At 41.1% G+C, this 22,666-nt stretch overlaps 1 protein-coding gene across 4 annotated transcripts in view; it reads right to left on the bottom strand.

Moving 5' to 3' along the window:
• Window positions 1-319: 319 nt before the first annotated feature.
• The window catches only part of LOC121459053 (bone morphogenetic protein receptor type-2-like), a 99,480-nt gene continuing 77,133 nt past the window's right edge, over window positions 320-22,666 (bottom strand). For 2 of the 4 annotated variants that reach the window (XM_041668560.1, XM_041668561.1), the window contains exons 9-13: window positions 21,851-21,998; window positions 19,381-19,517; window positions 14,723-14,895; window positions 9,462-10,744; window positions 320-7,771 (exon numbers count right to left, since the gene is read on the bottom strand). In XM_041668560.1, coding sequence (XP_041524494.1) covers window positions 7,521-7,771; window positions 9,462-10,744; window positions 14,723-14,895; window positions 19,381-19,517; window positions 21,851-21,998 — 1,992 coding nt within the window. In that variant the 3' untranslated portion in view covers window positions 320-7,520. The remainder of the gene's footprint in view (window positions 7,772-9,461; window positions 10,745-14,722; window positions 14,896-19,380; window positions 19,518-21,850; window positions 21,999-22,666) is intronic. The other 2 variants (XM_041668562.1, XM_041668563.1) reach the window with 2 other exon arrangements.

The following is a 22,666-nucleotide window of genomic DNA, read 5'->3' as shown; positions in this document are numbered from 1 at the left end:
ACTGTGGTTCTAACTGCAGCTGACGTTCTGTATCACGCCGAGTCACGAAGAGCAGTTACCGGCTCTACTGCAAAGTCTCTACGATATCACGTTAGCAATGGCAGTTTCTGCAGACTGCATGAGATGAGAAAACACACTTATGGGGCTGGAGAGGTGGCTGCTCTTCCAGGGGATCGGGTTCGATTCCTGGCACCCACATGCGGCTCACAAACGAGTACAACCCCCAGTTCCAGGGGATCCCACGCCCTAGCACAGACATACGCACAGGCAAAACACCGATGAACACAAAATAAATAGATCTTTTTAAAAATACACTTAATGTCATTAATATGATCTTTAATAAATGGAATAACGCACCATTTTACAGCAAGCCTTTTTAAACCTAAAGAACTGCCTTAAAACTTCCTTTGCCAATGTCTCTGTCTCAATACAATCTTTTTATTTAGGTTTATATATATCAAAGCATTTACTTACACTTATTCATAGAAAACTCTTTAGTGGCTTAATGTCAGCGTTCATAGTGGCATCCATAGATAATACAAAAGAAAGTGATCCGCTTTAATTCGTACTCACACTGCTCCATCAAACACAACTTTTACAGCATAGCAAGCTCTCAGATGGCTTATACAAAAGCAAAATAACTGAAAGTAATTATTCATAAACTCACACACGACTTTCTATCTGTAATGTAAGAACAAAATACACCAACAGAAGATACCCGTTAACAAGAAAGAGGGTTCCAAGGAGGAGCCGGCCTCGCCAGCCTCCCCAGAAGTGAATACTCGGCAGCTGGTGTTTCTCCTGTCTGTTCAGAAAAAAACACGGCAGCCACACATACATCTCCACGTTTCAGCTATAACAACCTAAGAGTTAGTGTATTTTACAGTTATCCATGAAATTCACTTGAAAAATTAGCAACAGAAAATTCTGGATGACTCCAGCTTACACAAACACTTATACAATACAAGCTCTACAGATATGGAGACATAACATACAATGTCGCTTAAATAAATAAACGTTACCAGGAAAGAAAAAAAGCCACGGAAGTCAGCAACTCAATATTGAATTGAAACCTAATTGCTCTGAATTGCATTTTTTAGTCATTAGTTTTCTTCCTCTTATACATCTTTACAAGTGTTTCTTTTATATACTTAAGACTGATAACAAGGCAGGGAGCCCGAGACAAGAGACTGGCTACAAACAACTCCACTGCTAAGATTTAAACAGACAGCAGACCAATTAGAGCTTAAGTTTCTCTGACTTAAAGAAAAATTGTTTGGCTCTGCCAGTGTGAAAACCGGTTGCCATAGATCACCTTCTCAAAGCCATCACTACAGCTGCGGTCATGACCTCACTTTCAGAAGAAAGTTTTATAATGTTAATTATCTCTTAAGAAAATTCTATCTCAGAATTACTTTTCCTAAGCTCTCTTATTAAAAAAAAAAAAAAAAACCCAACCACAAACCAAAACGAAACACTGGCTCCATCACATGTAACCACGGAACCAAGAACAGAACGTGTTTAAGCCGGTGTTTTAACTCCAAGGCTTAAATCTGCCAAACCACGCGGCCAATTGGTTGAGTCATTCCTTCTATTCAGTAATTACAGAACTGGGCAAGTTTTTACGATTAATGAAATCAAATATCATGTTGATGTGAATTAAGTCAAATAATAGGATGACACATTACTATGCAACAAACACTTTTAAATATCCAGCTAGACCTAATTGCTTGTTTGCTATCAACTGACGGTGTCCGTGTACAAACAGACGGAAGGCGCCCTGAGATTTTAGGTAATACTATGTCTAAAGGTGATTCAAACCATGAGATGTTTCTGAAATTTAAAACACAAATAAAATGGGGGAGTCTTTTAAAAAGAAGAAAAACAGTTAAGCCGTAATTTCAAGTACAGTCAATTTTCTTTAAAATACAAACTGGACATCCTAATGAAGCAATTTAGTTCTAAAGATTCCTTCTGCTCGGATTTTGATGTGGGCTCCAAACTAAATTTTACAAATGAACGTGTGTGCTTACAGCGTTCATTAGAAACACCTCAAACACCATAGTGATGATAAAACTGGAATTCTACAGAAGATTCAACAGATTTATTTGGGGCATAATTTTAACATATAGTATAGCCTCTTGAATATTTACTTTCAAATCTATATGCCATGAGATAAAATTTGAAAATTTACTTTCTATGCAAACACCCAACTTTAACTACTTGAAAGTTAAATAAAAATTGTCTCAGTCCATCCACTCTATGCTGCAAAAACAATGGTAAGCATTTCAAAAGTGGTCTACAAAAACACAAAAATATGCATGGATAATACCTGATTTTTGTAGGGTCTGCTTTTGAAAGTTAATTTTGCATTTAGTGTTTAATACAGTATTTGATATGAAGAAAAATGTACAATATTTGTTGTGGCTCAATCGTAATACTAAAACTCCCTGTGACGTGGTGCGAGTTTAGTAAAAATGACACACAATTACAAATGCTTATATGCATGGCTTTTTAGCTCTACCTGTGCAGATATAAAATCATAACATACACTTTAATAGAAATGTAGCTACTACAAAATTAAGTGCTGAATTTTGGGTGGTATGATGATTTAATTCAATGTCAAATGGCAACATCTGTACTCTGAACCCTATCAAACTGCTGTGCTATAAATTAACAGGAGCAATTCACTTGAATATAACATAGAATTTTATGTGCTTTTAAATATAAATAAAGTCATTAAAATAGATGAGAAAAGACCTAAAGGAACTGGGGCAATTTTATCTGATGAACAGGGTTAGCCGAGAAGCCCGAAGCTGACTAAGAGCAACAGAGAGGACGACCATCTATTCTCTTTTCCCTGTGAAGTATGAGGAACACAAAAATCACATGTGAGAGACAGAACAGGTATGAAGAAAACTCTCCTGACACGGGGGGAGGCCTGCCCAGGAGGTAACCAGCCAGCCTGACCTAATCAATCAGCACGGTTAGGAAGGGATCATGTAAGGTAGTTTGTGGACAAAGTTTGCATAGTTCATAATCTAAACAAAAAGGTTAAAATGCAACTTTATCTTCTGGAAAACAAAAAACACCACACCCCGCTGTTAGTCAAGGGTGTGAATATTGAAAGTTATCATAGCTTAAAAAAAGATTCCTGGGGTCTCTAAGGGAGTGTCACACACTTCCCGAAATCGCAGGTCTAGAACATCAGCTAGCATGCGTGAAGAATCTATCTTTTAAGGAATTAAGGATATAAAGTAAGTATATGTATATATTTAAAAAAATCTGTGGATAGTCATGTAATAACATACACAATGACAGGTACTAAGTTCAACATAGGCTTTAAAAATATGGTATAAAATAAAATACAATATCAAATACTATGAGGGTCTCGCAATGAAATATTCATGTCCATAAATATGGAAACAAGAAACGTTTATTGAATTTTTTTTCATTTTAAATGACTTGTTAATAGAGACTAAATGTGCAATGTAACAGTTGCAGCCTACCAGGTATTCCTTTGGGATTCAGAAATCAAACTTGGAAATATTTTAAATAAAAATATCTGTCAGAATTTGTGATAAATCCCACTGGATCTGAGTGTCCTTTCTCCACTTTCTCATTCAGAACCAACACACAGTTTCTGGAACAAATACACACATGTAAGGAAGCTATGACAACCTGCTTTATAAAAATGGGTATTAGCAGCCGGGCAGGCGGAGGCAGGAGGATCTCTGTGAGTTTGAGGTCAGCCTGGTCTACAAGAGCTAGTTCTGGACAGGCTCCAAAGCTACAGAGAAATCCTGTCTCGAAAAAGCAAAACATTAATAATAATAATAATAAAGGGTATTAATTTTGTGTTTTTCTACATCATATACGTCTTATTTGGTTCTCTGACTTAACATTTTTTCTAACATTTGCTAAAGCCGAAATTTTACAGATGGGGTCAAAGGGTTGAGAAGACTGAAAACTTATATTAAACTTTTTTCCAAATCTAATATGGGATCACTTTAGGGTCTCTGTTCCCTCAGCTTCCTTCAGTTCTGCAATGTATCAGAAGAAAAGTGACATGATTTTAGGGGGTAGGCTGAATTTTGTACTGAATCAGTAACTGTCTCTTAAGCAATAGTGATTACCTAACTTCTCAAGCCATTAAGTTATCTGGCGTGGCTTATATACAAGCCACAAGTCTGCTGGAGTAAAAATGTCAGTGTATCACACATCTGTCCACGGATGTAGACCGTGTGTGGATGAAAGAGATGTGTAGAAAGGAACCTGGGATTTCACCCTAGGTAAACTTGGACAAATTAGCTATTGTCTCTTAATGTTTCCTTGTTCGTAAAATATGAAAATTAATTAAAATATGGTTGCTGTGAAGATGAAAATATAGTGCGTGTAGATGCCAGTTTTCAGAGTATGTCCTTTCACAATGCCCACAGTAAAAGTGGTTTTAAATTATACATTTAAATGTTTTAGGGTTTCTATTTAAATCACTTTATTCTATACATAATTCGAATCAAGTTCTTTCCATTACTTACTTTTGGTATACGATTAGGACTTTAGGATTGATCTTTATATTTTTTAGTTATGTGCACGTCAGGAGGCTGTGACCAGCCATGGAGCTGCTGTGAGTTCAACCTGGGTCCTTGGAAAAGCAGAAACCACCGTTAGCTGCCTTGCTGCTTCTCCAGCCCCACAAATGGCATTTTTTAAAGAAAATGTCCTGTTATGATTCTTTAAAGATTATAATACTGTTCAGGGAAATATTTTTGAACTGAATGACTTTTAATCAAAAGGCCCAACATTAATTTTTATGTGAAATCTTCGGTAAATTCAGCTTCAGCTTCAAGAATCAGATAAATAAAGTGACCAAGTAAATTAAGTTATTAAAGGGATTTTTGAGCCGGGCGGTGGTGGCGCACGCCTTTAATCCCAGCACTCGGGAGGCAGAGGCAGGCGGATCTCTGAGTTCGAGACCAGCCTGGTCTACAAGAGCTAGTTCCAGGACAGGCTCCAAAACCACAGAGAAACCCTGTCTTGAAAAACCAAAAAAAAAAAAAAAAAAAAAAAAGGGATTTTTGAGTGCTCTGTATTATAAATTCCAACATTTATTAAAAGGACCTATGCTTTCTGCTATTCCTATTTGTCAAGCAGTTACCATGTATCAGTGAAAGGAATTATTTGTTTTAAACATATCTGCATGAGATTGGAAACGATACCCTTTCTCTTTTAACCTGGCATACTACTTTTTAAAGCATTTCATAAATGTATTAACCATTGAAGACTGTTGGGAAATTCACAAGTGATTGGCCTTAATATAAACTATTAGAATGTAAGGCAGTTTTCTGAAAGAGAAGGACCAGCTGGACCTCCGGGGGACATTTATTCTCAGTGCTTCAGTTAGAGATAGAAGGAATATAATCTATTTTGATTTAAAGTTGTCCGACAACTGAAAAAAACAAAAATCCTGAAATGCATCTCAAAGACATTTGGACAGACAAGGAAGTAAAAGACAAAAGTTATTTGTTACATAGATTTAAAAAAATGGTCACTACCTGAAATAAACTGATGTCAGAAGACAAAATTTATTTTAAGAATCTGAGTTCAAAGCCAGCCTGGTCTACAGAGTGAGTTCCAGGACAGCCAGAGCTGCACAGAGAAGCTCTGTCACGAAAAAAACCCAACCCAAAACAAAACAAGACAAATCTGACCCAGAAGAGGGGCCAAGAAAGCACAAAGGGGAGAAAGGAGTCCCGGGAGAATAAGACCATCTTAATCCAAGGACTGAGACTCCAGTCAGCAGCCCAGCTGAATAAATGCTTTAAATGTTGTCACATCAAAGCAGCGCAGCAGATGGCAAGTCAAAGAAGTCACAAGTGCTGTGGACAGTGTGCTGGGAAAGGGGCCGTCTTTAGTTAAATCGTGAGGGCAGAGGGTTTCAAATGAGAAAATGGTGTTCAGGACACCAGAACTGAGATCAGGAATTTGGAGACTTACACTTAACTTTTTTACCTCCCCCCTGTAAAAAATTAAAACTTAATCAGATAATGCACAATAAGAATTTTGAGCATCTGAAAACATGAGAACCTTTTGTTTGCAAACTGGCTGGGAAACAATGTTTAAGGAAAATCCATATCTGACAGAAAGTGCTTCATTAAAAGACAGAGCCTGGTTTACGGATCACTCGTGACAAAAGGAGAAGCAGAGAGAGCGCGGCTGTGACCTCACCGTAGGCTGTCACCAGAAGGCAGGTTCTGCCACAACACGAGTAACAGACGCTGCTCAAAGTCGAGGATCATGTGAAATTGGCAAGGGGAGAAATCATGAAAACAGGATTAGCAAAGAAAGTTAGGGAAGAAAGAGGGCAAATCTTAGCTGTCTCAATAGTCCTATGTCTGGCAGCAAGCCCTTCTTCCACGGGACTGGGCATGCTGGCTGACTGAGCTTTCCACACAGTGTTTTAGGTCATGGGAAGAAGAATCGTTTTCACATAAAGCTGTCACGCTTTGCTGGGAAACAATAAAAGATATTATAAATTCAAAACTATGAGTTTTTCTGAGGTTATAAATAGGAAATGTAATTTAATTTGTGATGGTCAGAAAAACCAAAGTTCCTACACTACATCGCCTTGCCCATCTACTTACTTAAAAATTCCACTTAAGTTTAGCTCTATAAATTTTCTGATAAAAAGTATTTATTAAATAAACGAATATGGAACATGAACATACATAGAAAAAATAAAATGGAAATGGCTAGTGTTTGCTTTCTTCTATTTTGTTCTATGCTCTCTTATGAACTTCCAAAATCAGAACCAAATATGCCTATTAAAATGCCTGGAAGGAAACACTTAGTATTTGGAAGGCTAAAAGACAAAGGCATTTCAAGAAAGGTCTTGGTGAGTCCTTTTTGGAGCCCTTGGAACAGTATCTATGCATTCTCCCTAAGGAGGAAGCCAGAAAATGTTCATCTTATCGAAGAATGGGGGACAGGTTTCAACAGTGGAAGAATGTGTGCCCTGCTAGGGAGAGCTGCTAAGAAAGCTTCTCTGTGGTCTGAAGACTATTGCACACTCAAATAAAACACGAGAGAAGAATGTCCAACAGACGACACAGGAACGAGCTTGTGCCCGGGACACCACTGCAGTCGGGCCCGTCTCCTGCTTCTGCTTTAGTGACCTTTAGAAATGGTCCAAACTGATTATCAGCAATACACTGGTTTTGTTTTTTTTTCTTAAAAAAATATTTTGAGACCACTTTTGATACGCACACACATAATGTGGTCATAACAGACAAATATAACTTTAGCAAGACTAAACAAAAGTGCAAAACTTAAAAAACAAAATTAAAAAATATGGAAGCATGAGCTAAAATTTTCTGCATAGCTGAAATCTATTTAAAGCAAGTCCTGGTGTAGGGTGGGAAGGGTGCTGACAGGAGGATAAAGCAGTTTGTTTTTTAAATGTCTTCTGCATGTTTAAATGATGCAAAAAAATAATTTCACTCCATAAGATTGGAAACATCTCACAGACAATTCATCCCTATATCCTTAGACACCATGGTGGTGGCAGTGCCTCCTTCTGCGAGGTACACAGCAGTGCTAGATTTAGAATGGACTGCTCGGTCACTCCCATTGTTGTTGACCTCACAGTCCAGGGGTTCAGTGGAGATGACCCACGTGGAGGGGCGCCACCCCTTAAGGGAGTATGGAGTTTTCACGCGTTTCTTGATCTTTTCCCCTGATCCTGATTTGCCATCCTGTGTGGACTCACCTACTGAAAACAAAAGCACAGAGATGAGCTGTAGGAAAGGACAGATTTACAAGTACAGGGGTTGGGCTGGATACAATGTAGCCTGGTCCCAGGACCACTGAAACCCCGCTGGTGCTGTGGGAGCCGAAGCAGGAGGACCAGAAGCTCAACACTATCCTTGTCTCGACAGCTACTACAGAGCCCAGCCTGAGCTACACAAGACTCTAACAATGTCATGCACAGGCTCAGCCGGCATCTAGAGACCCAAATGACGGATATTTCTCTAAATATGTGATGCTAGACAACGTTTTCCTAAGTAAAATTCAACCAACTCATTTTTGAGACATAATTAAAAAAATAAATCTCACAAGAACTGATAAAATTCAAAATTCTTCTCATTTTGTTTATTTAATTTTTGAGACAGGGTTTCCTGTGTAGCCCTGGCTGTCCTAGAACTCTGCAGACCAGGCTGGCCTCAAACGCACAGAGATCCACCGGTTTCCGCCTCCCAAGTGCTGGGATTAAAGGTGTGCGCCACCACTGCCAGGCAAGAAAATTCAAAATTCTTCATTGCATTTTCAAATCCTCTTGCTCTGGTACAGACTTCAACTTGCTAAAAACACTTATCATTTGACTTAATGCTGAAAGGTGGGCTAGGTATGAAGTGGGTGATGTATTCCTGAAATTCCAGGTTCTTAGGAAGCCGAGGCACGAAGATATTGAATTCCAGTCCAGCCTTTGGCACAATGAGTTATAAAGTGGGTCCTTATCTCAAAAAGACAAAGCAAAACAAAAAATGCTCAAAGTGGACCAAACTCAAAAGGCCTTTAGCATGTAATGGTTTTACAGGGACCAACATTTCCCCATAATCCTCTGTTCTCATATTTGACAAGATGCTTTGTGCATACAGAAGCAAGCAAGGTGTGTCAACTAGCTTGTAATATAAACCACTTGAGTAACGGGCGAGGATTTTGTTTTTTTCTTTTTCTTTCTTTTCCTTTTCAACACAGGGTTTTTCTGTGTAGCCCTGACTGTCCTGAACTCACTCTGTAGACCAGGCTGTCCTCATCAAACGTAAAGGTCTGTCTGCCTCTGCTTCCTCAGTGCTGGGGTTCATAAATGAATTATTTTACCTAGTAATGACTGTTAAGAGATCCTGGTGAGCTCTCCTGTCTTGGGCTGTAACCTCGTAGAGCAAGGGAGCACGCTGCAGTTTATCTGTTGTGTGTGAGCCTCAATAAAGTCGGCACTTAAGGACTGAGAACAACTTCAGTGCTTCCTGAGACTTCTCTTGACTTCTAGGACTTACTGGGTGTGGAGGCACAGGCCTTTAATCCCAGCACACTGTGAGTTTAAGACCAGCCTGGTCTATACAGCTAGTTCCAGGGCAGCCAGGGCTACAAACAGAGACCTTGTCACAAACAAACAAACACGAAATACATATAAAGACTTACTAAGTTAAAACTAAAAGTAGATTTAACATATGATTATGTATAACAAATGCTTTAGAAGTAAAAGTAGCATAATGTTGCCACCTGGTGCTCTGACCTTACTATGTGCTGATTTAACCTCCTCTGTCACAACAAGTACATGACCCACATCATAAAGAAGCCATCAAAAAACACATAGATTAAGCTGGCAATTGCAATAATCCTTCCGAGGCCCAGTCACTGTCTCTGGAGGTGACAGGGTAAAGACTCTAAAGGACACTTACTCTGTATACTGCTGCCATCCAGGATATTTGTGGCTGAAAGATCCAGAGAACTGGGCCTCTGTGCTCTTCTGGGCTTCGATGGCCCAGGATCTGCAACTGTGCTTGTAACACCCTGTGGAAGTCCATCTTGTTCTGAGCACGGATTGCTGTTGTTGTTATTGGAATTAGTTCGGCTCCCTTCGAGGGGCCGTTCCCGCCTGTCTACCAAACGGTCCAGAACCCCTTCATCATGGCCAGCTTGCTGCTCTCGTCTCAGTAAAGGTTCATGCTCATCAGGACTGGAATTAATATTCAGCCGGGTATCCTCACCAATAAACTGATTCTGCAGCATGTCTTGAGCCCTCTGTGCCACTATGTTGGCCGCCTGGCCAGACGGCACCGTCCCATTGGCATACTGGGTTGTGGCGGCATGGGAATTAACAGTGTGGCTTCTCCCTGCCACCCCATTCATAGTCACCGTCACTACGTGAGGTTCTGCGGCATTGATTGTATTCATCTTGGCAACTCCAGTTTCTACCTGTTTCAAGTTTGATTTGTGCTTGTTGCCAAATTTTAGCCGGGGTTCTTTTGTTGAATTTTTGGTGTTCAAAGGCAAACTAGTGGGTCTCTTAGGCAGGTTCTGTTGCTTAGGGAGAGGATAGAGCTGAGCGGGCGGAACATCAGGAATTAAGCAGGCCTGGCCGTTTGCAGCCTGTGTGAAGTCCTGCTGCCCAGTTACTTCCACTGCGAGCTTTATGAGTGGATAAAGCAGGCTGGAACTGGTACTGCTCAAGGGGTCTGGCCCACTGAACTGCTTGAGAGAGTGTTCCATGAGGTTCTCGTCAGAGCTTTCCTTGAGGTTCTTATCAACTTCTTTTGGGTCTAGCTTATTGGTTTCCAGGTCTTCTTCCGTCAGCTGCAAGCAGACAGGGGTCGGCCCAATCGGCTGCGCAACATTCGTGGCATGCAGATTGGTTTCATCTGGGTACGGCATCTCAGAGATGGTGGTCATGCCAGTACTCGGAGTGAGGCCCGTGGTGTTTGTGGTGGTTGTGTTTGTGGACAGGCTGGTGACGCTTGTTTCAGGGCTGGGGATCCGAGCTTGTGCTTGCTGCCGTTCGTAATTAATTGAGTTTCGGTTCTTTTCTCCTACAGTCAAAGGCGTGCTGCTGGACATCGAATGCTCAGAGGAAATATTTTTCACAATGCTGTCAGTGTGGTGTATGGAGTCTTCAATATACGAGGAAGAAGAATAATCCGGATAAGGCCCAATTTTTGGCACACGCCTATTATGTGACAGGTTGCTTGAAGAAAGAAAAGAAAAGGAATGACCATGGGAACAGAGACTTACGACGAACTGCCTATTCCAAGTAAACACCAGATTTCAAAGTCCAACTGCTTCTTATTTTGTGCTCTGCATTGTTACTGCACGTAATTATTTAGTGTATCTGGGTACGTGCGGAGAACAGAGGTCAACTTGTGGGGGTCTCAGGAGTCAAACCAGGCTGTCAGTCTTGGCAGTGTGCATGTCAACCACCCAGCCGTCTCACCAGCCTATTTCACTCTTAAATCATAGTTAAGAGGTACTACGTGTTAACGGCTCGCTGAATACAAATTTTGTTTCGGCTTACAAAGAGTTAATTAAGTGGCTGGAGGGATGAATCGGTGGTTGAGAGGCTCAGCTGCTCTTTGATTCCCAGCACCTCCATGACAGCTCACAAGTACCTCTAATTTCAGTCCCTGGAGACCCAGCGACACCTTCTGGCCTTGGCAGGCATTGCAGGAACACGGGGCACACACATTCAGGCACTCATATAAACAAAAAATAAAAATAAAATCTTAAGCCGGGCAGTGGTGGTGTACATCTTTAACCCCAGCACTTGAGAGGCAGAGACAGGTGGATTTCTGTGAGTTCGAGGTCAGTCTGGTCTCAGAGTGAGTTCCAGGACAGTCAGAGCCACACAGAGAAACCCTGTGTTGAATAAACAAACAAACAAACAAACAAACACACCTCAAAAAAGAAATAAAAGAGTTAATTTTAAAAATATCACCTATAATTTTATAATATCAACATCTTTTATGAATTATATACCTATACGAGTAACATTATTTTGTAAACAGAGGAACCATGGGATACGTTTATTTTTATTCCTGTAACCCTAGGTCCAATAGTATATGCACAACAAATAGGTACATGCTAACAATGGAACACACCTTTCTGCAGGAGCCACTACTGGTGTAAGTTTCTATAGAGCTAAGCTATGAGGCAGAAGACGGCACTCGGATAAAGGAACAAAGCTGAATGGCCAATAAATAGGCACGAGAAAGGACAGGTGGGGCTGGCACGTAAGGAGAATAAACAGGAGAAATCCAGGGAAGAGATTGAGGGTTGAGAAAAGAAGAGGAGGAGGATGCCAGAGGTTAGCCACGGAATAAGGAAAGAAAGATGTGCAGAATATATAGATGTATATAAAGAAAGGTTAAAAAAAAAAACCAAAAATCCAGAGGCAAAACATATACAGGATCATTTAAGTTAGAAAAGCTGACTAGAAACAAGCCAAGCTAAGGCCGGGCATTCACAAGTAAGAATAAGTCTCTGTGTGTTTATCTGGGAGCTGGGTGGTGACCCCCAGAGAGGAAAATCCACCTACAGTTCAGGACTGCTCTTCAGTTACTGAGGACCCCACTGGCCCCATCGCTCCTGGAAGTGACAGTTCCGGACGGTCACAATTACATATTATTTAAAGTCTCTTTACAGGAAGTATTGGGGACGGGCTTCACTGAAGTGACCATGGGTCCTGGGAGTATTAACAGAGAAAAGCAGGACAAGAGAATCAGCTCAAGAAAAAGAGGATCTGTAAAGGAGACTGGCGTCTGATGCGGGAATAGCAGCAACCATGAAAAGGGGAGCTAAGGAGATATGGAGAGGTTAGGGCAGAGTGAGATGAAGCCCACAGTGCAAACAACCCTTATGTGAGCCCTCATATAGGAGAAACTAGGGAGAGATGGGGGTACAAAGAGCCAGTGAATAACACAAGGGGGAGGAAAACCAAAGTAGAGGCTAGGAGTTGGTTTTTTTTTTTTTTAATCACTCAAGAAAAATTCAAAAGTATTTAAAGTAGAAGCTTCAGCTGACTTTAAAAAAAAAAAAAGACTTTATGTAGCCAGGCGATGGTGGTGCACGCCTTTAATCCCAGCACTCGGGAGACAGAGGCAGGCGGATCTCTGTGAGTTCGAGACCTGGTCTACAAGAGCTAGTTCCAGGACAGGCTCCAAAGCCACAGAGAAACCCTGTCTCGAAAAAAACCAAAAAAAAAAAAAAACCAAAAAAAAAAAAAAAAGACTTCATGTATATGAGTATTCACCTGCAGTGCCTGCAGAGGTCAGAAGAAGGAGCTGGACTCCCTGGAACTGCAGTTACAGATGGTTAGGAACCACAATGTGGATGGGAGCTGGGAACTGCTGGGGAATATTATTTTAGGGTGTGTGACTTTTGTTAGGCTGCATTTGTTTAACTCTGTGAAGCTGTGGTTCTTTGCCTGTCTAAAACACCTGGTGGTCTAATAAAGAGCGGAACGGCCAATAGCGAGGCAGGAGCAAGGATAGGCGGGGCTGGCAGTGAGAGTATAAATAGAAGAACTCTGGAGGAGGAGGACATCGGGACAGCCACCCAGCCACAGTGTAAGAAGGGAAGTAAGAAAGAGAAAAACTCAGAGGAAAATGGTAGGTGGGATAATTTAATATAAGAAAAGCAGGCAAGAAACAAGCCAAGGTAAGGCTGGACACTCCTAACTAAGAAGAAGCCTTCGTGTGCGATTTATGTGCGAGCAGGGTTGTGGGCCCCTCAAAAAGCCTAAAGAGTAAAAACAACCGACAACAGGGAACGGAACCAGGGTCTGCTGGGAGAGCAGCAAGGGATACAGAGCCCTCTCTGTATTCCCTTCATCTGACCATCGACAGATGTATGACCTGCAGACTTTAGATTATAGGGAAGCAGAAACACAGAAGATGGAGAAGACTCCTCTAATGCGCGTAAAGGGACAGCACTTCTATTTGATTTTATGAGGATTGGTGTGAGGGTGTCAGCTTCCCTGGAACTGACTTACAAACAGTTGTGAGCTGCCATGTGGGTGCTGGGAATGGAACCTGCGTCCTCTGCGAGAACAGCCAGTGCTCTTAACCCCCGAGCTGTCTCTCCAGTCCTAATGCCTTAGTTTTTATTTGGGATCTGAAGGTATAGTTGTAGCACAGGACAGAGAGAAGTATCGTGTGTTCTTTAAGCACCGCTGGAAAGCCAGTGCACAAGTCGTGTCCACTGCAACAGCAGTAGATACCCGACAGTCACATGTGCTTACGAAATAAAAACACCAATGAACACAAGACAGAACACAAAGAACATGTGCAAGGTATAACCTTTTACAACTATAAGAATATTTTATCTTTAACATTAAAGGTAAGTTACACTAATTTCCCCCTCCCCTTTTGGTTTCTTCAAACAGGGTTTCTCTGTGTAGCCTCTGGCAATCCTGGACCTTGCTCTGTAGACCAGGCTGACTAATAAAGAGTCATTTCTTTTACTGTATCTTTAGATATGAAATTACAGATTCTGTCTTGTATTCACACCACATAAATATTTTCCGTACAAGAATGGAAAGAGGCTGGAGAGAAGGCTCTGTGCTCAAGAGCAGGTGTTCTTCCTGTAGAGGACCTGAATTCAGTTCACTGCTCCATAGCTCCCAACTGCTTAAAATCCTAGCTCCAGAGGGAACTCATGCCTCTGGCTCCAGACACCCAAACTCGTGCACATCCCTGCTTCCACCTCCACACACATATTAAAAATAACAAAAATAAATCTTAAAAAAAACAACACTAGGGATATTGGGGGCTGCAGAGATGGCTCAGAGATTAAGAGCGCTGGCTGCTCTTCAAGAGGTCCTGAGTTCAATTCCCAGCACCCACAGCTCACAACCATCTGCAATGAAATCTAATGCCCTCTTCTAGCCTGCAGGCAGAACACCACAAACATAATAAATTAAAAAAAATATTACAAAGAAAACAATTTAAAGCTGGGTGGTGGTGGCGCACGCCTTTAAGCCAGCACTTGGGAGGCAGGGGCAGGTGGATCTCTGTAAGTTCGAGGCCAGTCTGATCTACAAGAGCTAGTTCCAGAAAGAAAAACGACAATCGCATCACTAGGCTGACTTAGCAGCGTTTGTTTCCTGTCCTTTACTTGGTCTCCGGGGCCAACAGCTAAGTGACGGCCGCGAGCCCCAGGGTCTTACCGTTCATTCTGCATGGCCGTAGACATGGGGTTGACCGTGGGGCTCACAGACTTGTTTCTCTCCCATATCATCATAAGCTCGGCCATTCTCTCCTCAGCGCACTGTGCCGTGAGCCGAGCCTCTGCGTCCTGGTCCCAGCAGTCTTCGATCGTTTCCTTGAGTGACCTCACCGCCTACAGCATAATCAGAGAGCATACTGTTTACAACTGTGTTCAAAGAAAATCAGGTTGTATATATATGTATGGTTTTGGTTTTTTTGGGAGGTTGTTTTCTTTTTTTTTCTTTTAGACTTATTTATATTCTGCATATCATATCTATCTGGGTTTTTCAAGACAGGGTTTCTCTGTGGCTTTGGAGCCTGTCCTGGAACTAGTTCTGTAGATCAGGCTGGTCTCGAACTCAGAGATCCACCTGCCTCTGCCTCCCGAGTGCTGGGATTAAAAAGCATGTCACTATACCCAGCTATTTATTTTAATATTTGTTATAATGTTTATTTATTTCTTTAGGTTTCAGGGACTTAATTAAGCTACAGCTACAGCCCCAAATGTCCAATTTCAAACAAAAAAAAATTACAAAAGGAACCAAGTATTGTACTTGAAATTTTAGCATTTGGGAGGGAGAGGCAGAAGGTCAGGACCTCAGGGATATTCTTGATCTTAGAATGAAATCTTTGAGACAAGACTGGGATACATGAAATCCCGCCTAAAAATAAACAAAAAGCCAAAAGGAATGCAAAGAAACAAGAATGTGTTATCCATTTACAGGGAAATAAAATCTTAACAGAAATCAAGGAAGTACAAGTATTAGAGGTATCAAAAAATTTCAAGTGAACCAAAGAACTAAGAAAACAACAGATGAAGAACTGAATTAAGAAAACATCCCCCCCCCCCCAGAGGGTTTCTCTCTGTAGCCCACTCAGACTGTCCTGGAACTCACTCTGTAGACCAGGCTGGCCTTGAACTCACAGAGATCTGCCTGCTTCTGCCTCCTAAGTGCTAGTAATAAAGGTGTATGTCACCATGTCTGGCCTAAGAAAACAATTCCTTAAAAATAATTTTATTTTTTTATGTATGTATCTACCTATCATCAATCTATCACCCATCTATCTATCAAATCAGGGGAAGTCATTGTTGTGGACATGCTCTGTAAGTAAGTTAAAAGGGTTCTCCAACTTGAAATTTAAAAAGTAATTCCAGGTAAGTATAAGAGTCAATAATCTTTGTTTGTTTTGCTTTGGTTTGGTTTATTTCGAGACAAGGTTTCTCTATGTAGCTCTAGCTGTCCTGGAACTCACCATGTAGACCAAGCTGGCCTCCAACTCACAGAGATCCGCCCCCCGCCCCCCCCCTCCCGTGCTGGAACTAAAAGAATGCTCCACTATGCCCACCTAAACTGCATTTTTTTAAAAATAGCTCTTCCTTTTTCAAAGAATTAATAAACCTTTAGTCACGTTAATAAATTATACACTTCCTCCCTAACTCTTGAACTGTATTGCCACTGCAGAGAAACTTTTCTTTTGGCTATACCATCTATATCAAGTTTAAATGGATTTGTTGGATGTAAACCAAATATTAAAAGTCCCTTGCTTAGCAACCTCATCTAAATTAGAAGTAAAGAGTTGTCAGGTAAATCTGTGTATGTTGCATATCCCACAACAGAGGGTTGCCGACAAACGCTTCAAAAGAACAGACCTTCGTCACCGCAGTGAGACGACACAAGATAAGGAGAGGAGGTCGCGACTGATTATAACAAACTCTCAGATCTCACAGACGTTTTCTATGAGGTCGGCAGCTCTGGGGAATCCTGGTAGAGTACAATTCACCCCCTTACCTGCTTAAGGAACTGCCCAAGTCTGCTTAGCAAAAACTGCCATTTGGAGGCAACCGTGTGCATGAACTGAACATGCTCTTTAGTGGCCATATACTTAAAGGTTTCAATCTCATCTGATTGATCTGACTGAAATCTCATCAGCCGTGTGTATGAAGTGAACAAGCTCTTTAGTGGCCATATACTTAAAGATTTCAATCTCATCTGAAACATAAGACAGCTTTGAGATTAATCTACTAACAAAGATGACCACTAAGATGAAGCTCAATATCTGAAGGGATACATCTCTAGTCTCTCTCTCTCTCTGACACGAATGAAAATATTCTATTCTGTTGAGGCAATCTGTAAGTGGGATGGGAAAATATATAGTAAAATGATTTAAATTACTAAATTTCTTCATGTTCTTTAATTAGAGCTAAGAAAATTAATTTGTACTAAGTATAAAAATGTAATAAATACCTTCAGAAGTAATCATCATTACATTACTACCTTAAGAAGAGATCACTGAGGAAATACAAAGCAATACAACCTTCTAGAAATAAAAACAGGATTGTAGAAATTTAAAAATTTTAATGTATTTATTGGGGAAGAATGGCAAATGTCATGGTGTGCACTGGAGGTCAGCGAACACTGTGTAAATCAGTTCTCTCCTTGCACTCTGTGGGTTCCAGGAACTGAGATATGGCATTAAGCTCGGTGGCAGGGGCCTTGACCTGATGGGCTATCCTGCCACCCCAGGGAATTAAAAATATAATGAACAAACAATTGATACAACACTGTTAGTAAGAAACTAATGGGCTGATCAAAAGGTGAAGCTGAGCAAATGCTGAACAATTAGAACAACACTGAAAAACAGACAGAAGCTGGAGACGCAGCGCGGTTGGTAGAGTGCTGGCACACATGAAACCCACATAAACCAACACGGTGGCACACACACTCAGAGGCAGAGGCAGGAGTTCACTGTTATCCCCAGCTACGCAGTTAGTATGAACTCACACAGCCCTGTTTTCCAAACAGATAAACAAAAAACAACAGAAGGGGGGGGGAGAGAAATTCAGACTTGGAATGTTAGGCGGTTCAATACTAGTTTAATGAGAATTCAAGGTTAAAGAAATGTAAGGAAAGAAGTATTTTTTTTTCTTTTTTGAGACAGGGTTTCTCTGTAGCTTTAGAGTCTGTCCTGGAACTCACTCTTGTAGCCCAGGCTGGCCTCAAACTCATAGAGTTCCACCTGCCTCTGCCTCCCAAGTGCTGGGATTAAAGGCGCACGCCACCACTGCCCAGCTGGAAAGAAGTAATTTTAAAATAAAAGCTAGAACTGGGTGGTGGGTCTCTAGTTCAAGGCCAGCCTGGTCTACAAAGCGAGTTCCAGGACAGGTAGGACTGTTACACAGAGAAAATCTGTCTCAAAACAAACAAACAAACACTAGAGAACTCGTGAAATGAGGAAAGTTTTGGATTTTCAAATGGAAAAATCTATTCAATATCTAGGAAAAATGTGTGAAAAGGTCTGCGCTAACATATACCCAAGTGAAAATTCAAAACTGCAATGGAAAAGTAAGTCTTAACAGCTTATAGAAAAACAAAAACCAAAACCCTGGTGTGGTAGTACATGCCTGCAGCTCAAATGTGGTGGTGAATGAGAATGGCCGCCACGGGCCTACACATCTGAATGCTCGGTCCTTAGTCAGGGGAACTATTTGGGAAGGATTTGGAGATGTGGCCTCAATGGAGGAGATGGGCCTGTCTCTGCCTCCCAAGTGCTGAGATTAAAGGCGTGCCCACCACCACCCAGCCCAATTAAATGTTTTATAAGTTGCCTTGATCATGGTGTCTAAGCACATCGATAAAACTACTCCTATGACAGCCAACAGGTGAGAGGAGGAGGCCTTCCAGTCGTTCTCAGCTGTGTAGATGAGGGAGGGAGGGAACCGATAAAACAAAAAGCGGCTGCGGTCTGTGGGAGATGGGTGGGAGGGTTAAGGACTATTCATGGCAACTGACCACCTGAGTTCTGAGTTCAATCCTTGCAACCCAGTTAAGTGGGATTCAGTGCCCTGCGTGCATGAACCCAGCTCGTGTCCTGTGGACGGGTGATGACACAGAACTGCCCAGAAGGCCAGGTACACTGGAGAAGCAGTGTGGCAGAAGTAAAGAGGGGCCCTGTCGTGCGACTTCCTCATGTGCACCACAGCACACACTCAGCTGCCCCGACAATGGAGTAAGCAGGCCCACATCCCAATTCTCATATGAAGACTGCAGGCCGGAGAAGGTCTTCACAACTCTGAAACCATGACTCTGGTGATTTATTACTCATGTCTGACACTAAGATGGAAAGTTTTTAAACATGCAAGGATTTGTAATGTTTAACACCTAACACACATAGTAATATGCACACTTAAACAGAACTTCATCAAAAGAAGAAAATTATCTATAAGAGAAGACAAAGATTTGAAAAAAAATGTTTGAGTAGAACCTAGAAAAAACAAAAGAGACAAGGAACCAGGGAATCCACTGGATGGTGTTTTTAAAATAAGCTTTCCCAAAAGCAAGAGCTTAAAGCAATGAAGTAGTCTGTGTGGTTCCTATGAGTCCAAACTCAGTATTGTGTTGTACAGGAAATGTTTATATGAACACAAGTCTGATGTTTTTACTTTAGTTAACTTTTTAGATCTACACTGAAGCCCAGGCTGGCCCTAAATGTGTGATTCCTGTTGCCTTACCCAGTGGTGGGGCACAGGCATGAATCACCACAGCTAGGCGGCTTCTATTTTTTGCTTCAAGCACATTTAAACTTATCTAGTTCTAGGCAGAAGTCCTCGTCTTCTTACCAAGCTGTTTTCTTTCCAGGCTTCTGGGAATTTGGGTCTCTGTTTTTCTCTCGACACAAGAACCTGCATGTCCTCAAAAGTGGGATGGTTGCCAACTTCTGTCTGGAAAGCCATCTGGTATTCTGGTACAGATTCACCTGTGTTTTTATAGAAAGAATGATAGAATTTCTGATTATCATAGAGGATAGAATAACAGAGGTATTTCTAGTATCAAATAAACAGAAACCATATGCATTAAACCCTTTTAAGCATACATGCAAATTTCAGACACTTTATTGTTGTTTTAGTCTATTAATATTAGGAAGTCTCAATTTTTATTGATAAATGAAATAGTAGTTTCAATACTATACAGATATTTTACTTATCTTATTCTTTGGTGTTGGGGATCAAACTCTAAGCCTTAAGCATGGTGAGTATGTACTTGAATATTAAGCACTGTTTTTAAAACAGTGAAGTATTCTAATAACTCAGGCTCTGCTGCATTAAAAAAACAATTTTTGTAAATTTAAAAAATACTGCTAGAGGGTAAGAATGTATGGATTGCTTTAACTATTCAAATAGAAACAAAACCTTGCCATGTTTCGTGGAGCTTTTTCATCTGGGTCATTATAACTCTCCTGTTGTGCCTGTGAGATAAGGGAGGCAGACAGTACTGCTTGGCTGCCAGGAAGATTGAAGCACACAAGAGTTAAGTGACTTTTCCAAGGAAGAGATGAAGCCAAGATTAGAACCGAAATGCCCTAGCCTCCATCCCTTCTCATCTATCTTGTTATTTTAATACGTAGAGCAGTGATGAGGCGCCAGGAAGACTGTAGGTCTCCTCCAGGCCAGTGGTTCTCAACACGTGGGTTTGTGACCCCTCTGGCAAACCTCTATTTCAAAAAATATATGACGATTCATAACAGTAGTAAAATTGTAGTTATGAAGTAGCAACAAAACTGAGTTTATGGTTGGGTGTCAAACATGAGGGTCGCAGCAATCGGAATTTGAGAATCCTGTCGTAGGCCATTGGATTTTTATGTATTAGTTGTATGGGGTTTTCTGTATAGCTCAGTATGTTTATTTATTTATTCTTTATTGGTTTTTATCAAGGCTGGGTTTCTCTGTGTAGCCTTGGCTGTCCTGGAACTCACTCTGTGGACCAGGCTGGTCTCAAACTCACAGAGCCTCCTGAGGGCTGGGATTAAAGACCTGTGCCACCACCGCCCAACTTCTGTCTGTTTATAAATGCACTTAACTTTATCACATTTTGTAAAAGTCAGAATTATTTCATCGTAAGCTGCAAACAGTACCTATTGATGGCACACACAGTTGTCAAATACTGTTGGGGACTGAACTCAAGGCCTCCAACAGTCTAAGTACATTCTTCAACACTGAGCCCTGGATAGCTTCCTACCACGGAGTTGTCTCTCAGACTAGATAGGCATTTTAAAATGGTTTTGACTGGTATTAAATTTAGGAGTGAAATATTATAAGGAATATTTAATACCTAAACTTATGCCTGAACTCTGATCTCATGTTAGAAAATAAAGAAAAATACCAGGATTTGGTACAACAAGCAACCAAATTTAAGAGGAGAGACGGAAACATCACTCACCAAAGAAAAATCTAAAACTTAAAAGAAATGTTGTTTAAGTCAGAAGAATGATCTAATTATGGAGAAGTTTAGGAAGGAATATTGATAGATAACTGAAGCACTTATTTTATTTTTTAACTTTTATGATTGTCTTAGTCAATGTTCTATTGCTGTGAAGAGACACCATAACTATTTAGGCAGTTTTTTTTTTTTTTTTTTTTTTTTTCTTTTTCGAGGCAGGGTTTCTATATGGTTTTGGAGCCTGTCCTGGAACTAGCTCTTGTAGACCAGGCTGGTCTCGAACTCACAGAGATCCGCCTGCCTCTGCCTCCCCAGTGCTGGGATTAAAGGCGTGCGCCACCACCGCCCAGCTAGGCAGTTTTTTTTTTTTAATAAAAGAAAGCATTTAATTAAGAGCTTGCTTATAGTTTCAGCGGCTTAGTCCATTATCCTCATGGCAGGGAGCATGGCAGGCATTGCAGGCATGGTGCTGAAGAAGTAGTTAGAGCTATCTCTTGATCCATACCAAAAGCAAGAAACTGGGTCTTTTGAAACCTCAGTTTCTTTTAAGTTCCTGGCTGCTAATCTATTTTTCAGGCCTCTACATACTTCTCTAAAACCAGATTCTTTTCTTGAATTTATTATAACCAAGTGAGAAAGAAGATACAACTGTATCACTTCTAAAAACTGACAAATCATTGGGTGATGATGGCACACCTTTAATCCCAGCACTTGGAAAGTAGAGGAAGGGGTATCTCCATGAGTTCTAGGTCAGCCTGGTCTACAAAGCTAATTCTACGAGAGCCAAGGCTACACAGAGAAACCTTGCCTAGAAAAACCAAAACAAACCAAGAGTTAAAAACGAAGCCCTGATAAATTAGCAGCGGTTCTTACCGGGGAAGAGGTCTGTACATCTCATGAACACCTCCCAGTAGATCAGCCCCAGCGCATACATGTCTACCTGCTTCAACGCGGACTCACAGTCCCTCAGGTTCACAGCTCCTTCCAGCACTTCGGGCGCCATATAGCGAATTGTGCCAACCTGGTGAATTAAGAGTGTTATTTTAAAGAAATAAAATGCAACATATCCTGAAGAGCAAACATTAGCCCAGAAATCGCATGTAAAATTTACTCCTGTTGGGGCTGGAGAGATGGCTTAGTGGTTAAGAACACTGGTTGCTCTCCCAGAGGACATGGGTTCATTTCCCAGCACCCACATGGCAGTTCACAACTGTAACTCCAGTTCCAGGGAATCTGATACCTTCATACCAAATGCATATAAAATAAAGTTAATTTGTTTTTTTAATTTACTCCTGTTAATGAAACTACTCAACCCAAAGCAAGGTCACTGTACGTTAAAAATCTCTCCCCTCTCAATATAAAGTAAGTGTTCCTATGAGAGAACAAAGTAAGCGTTCCTTTACCAACTTTCAAAAATCCAGCTGGACTATGTTGGTGCACACCTTTAATCCCAACATTCGGGAGGCAGAGGCAGGTGGATCTCTGTGAGTTCAAGACCAGCCTGGCCTACAGAGTTTCCAGGACAGCCAGGGCTACACAGAGAGACCCTGTCTTGAAAAACCAAAACCAAACAAACAAACAAAAACCATGAGACTGCAGGCTGTTCTATAATTAATTGTCTATTTCATTGCCCGTCTTTGCAATATAGTCAATAATGCAAAACAAAAACTGTCAAACATGATGAGAAAA

This window comes from Microtus oregoni, unplaced genomic scaffold (genome assembly GCF_018167655.1).
Source record: "Microtus oregoni isolate MIOR12 unplaced genomic scaffold, Mior012 000018F_ref0000195, whole genome shotgun sequence".
Lineage (NCBI taxonomy): Eukaryota > Metazoa > Chordata > Mammalia > Rodentia > Cricetidae > Microtus > Microtus oregoni.
This window is presented reverse-complemented; position numbering and strand designations above follow the sequence as displayed.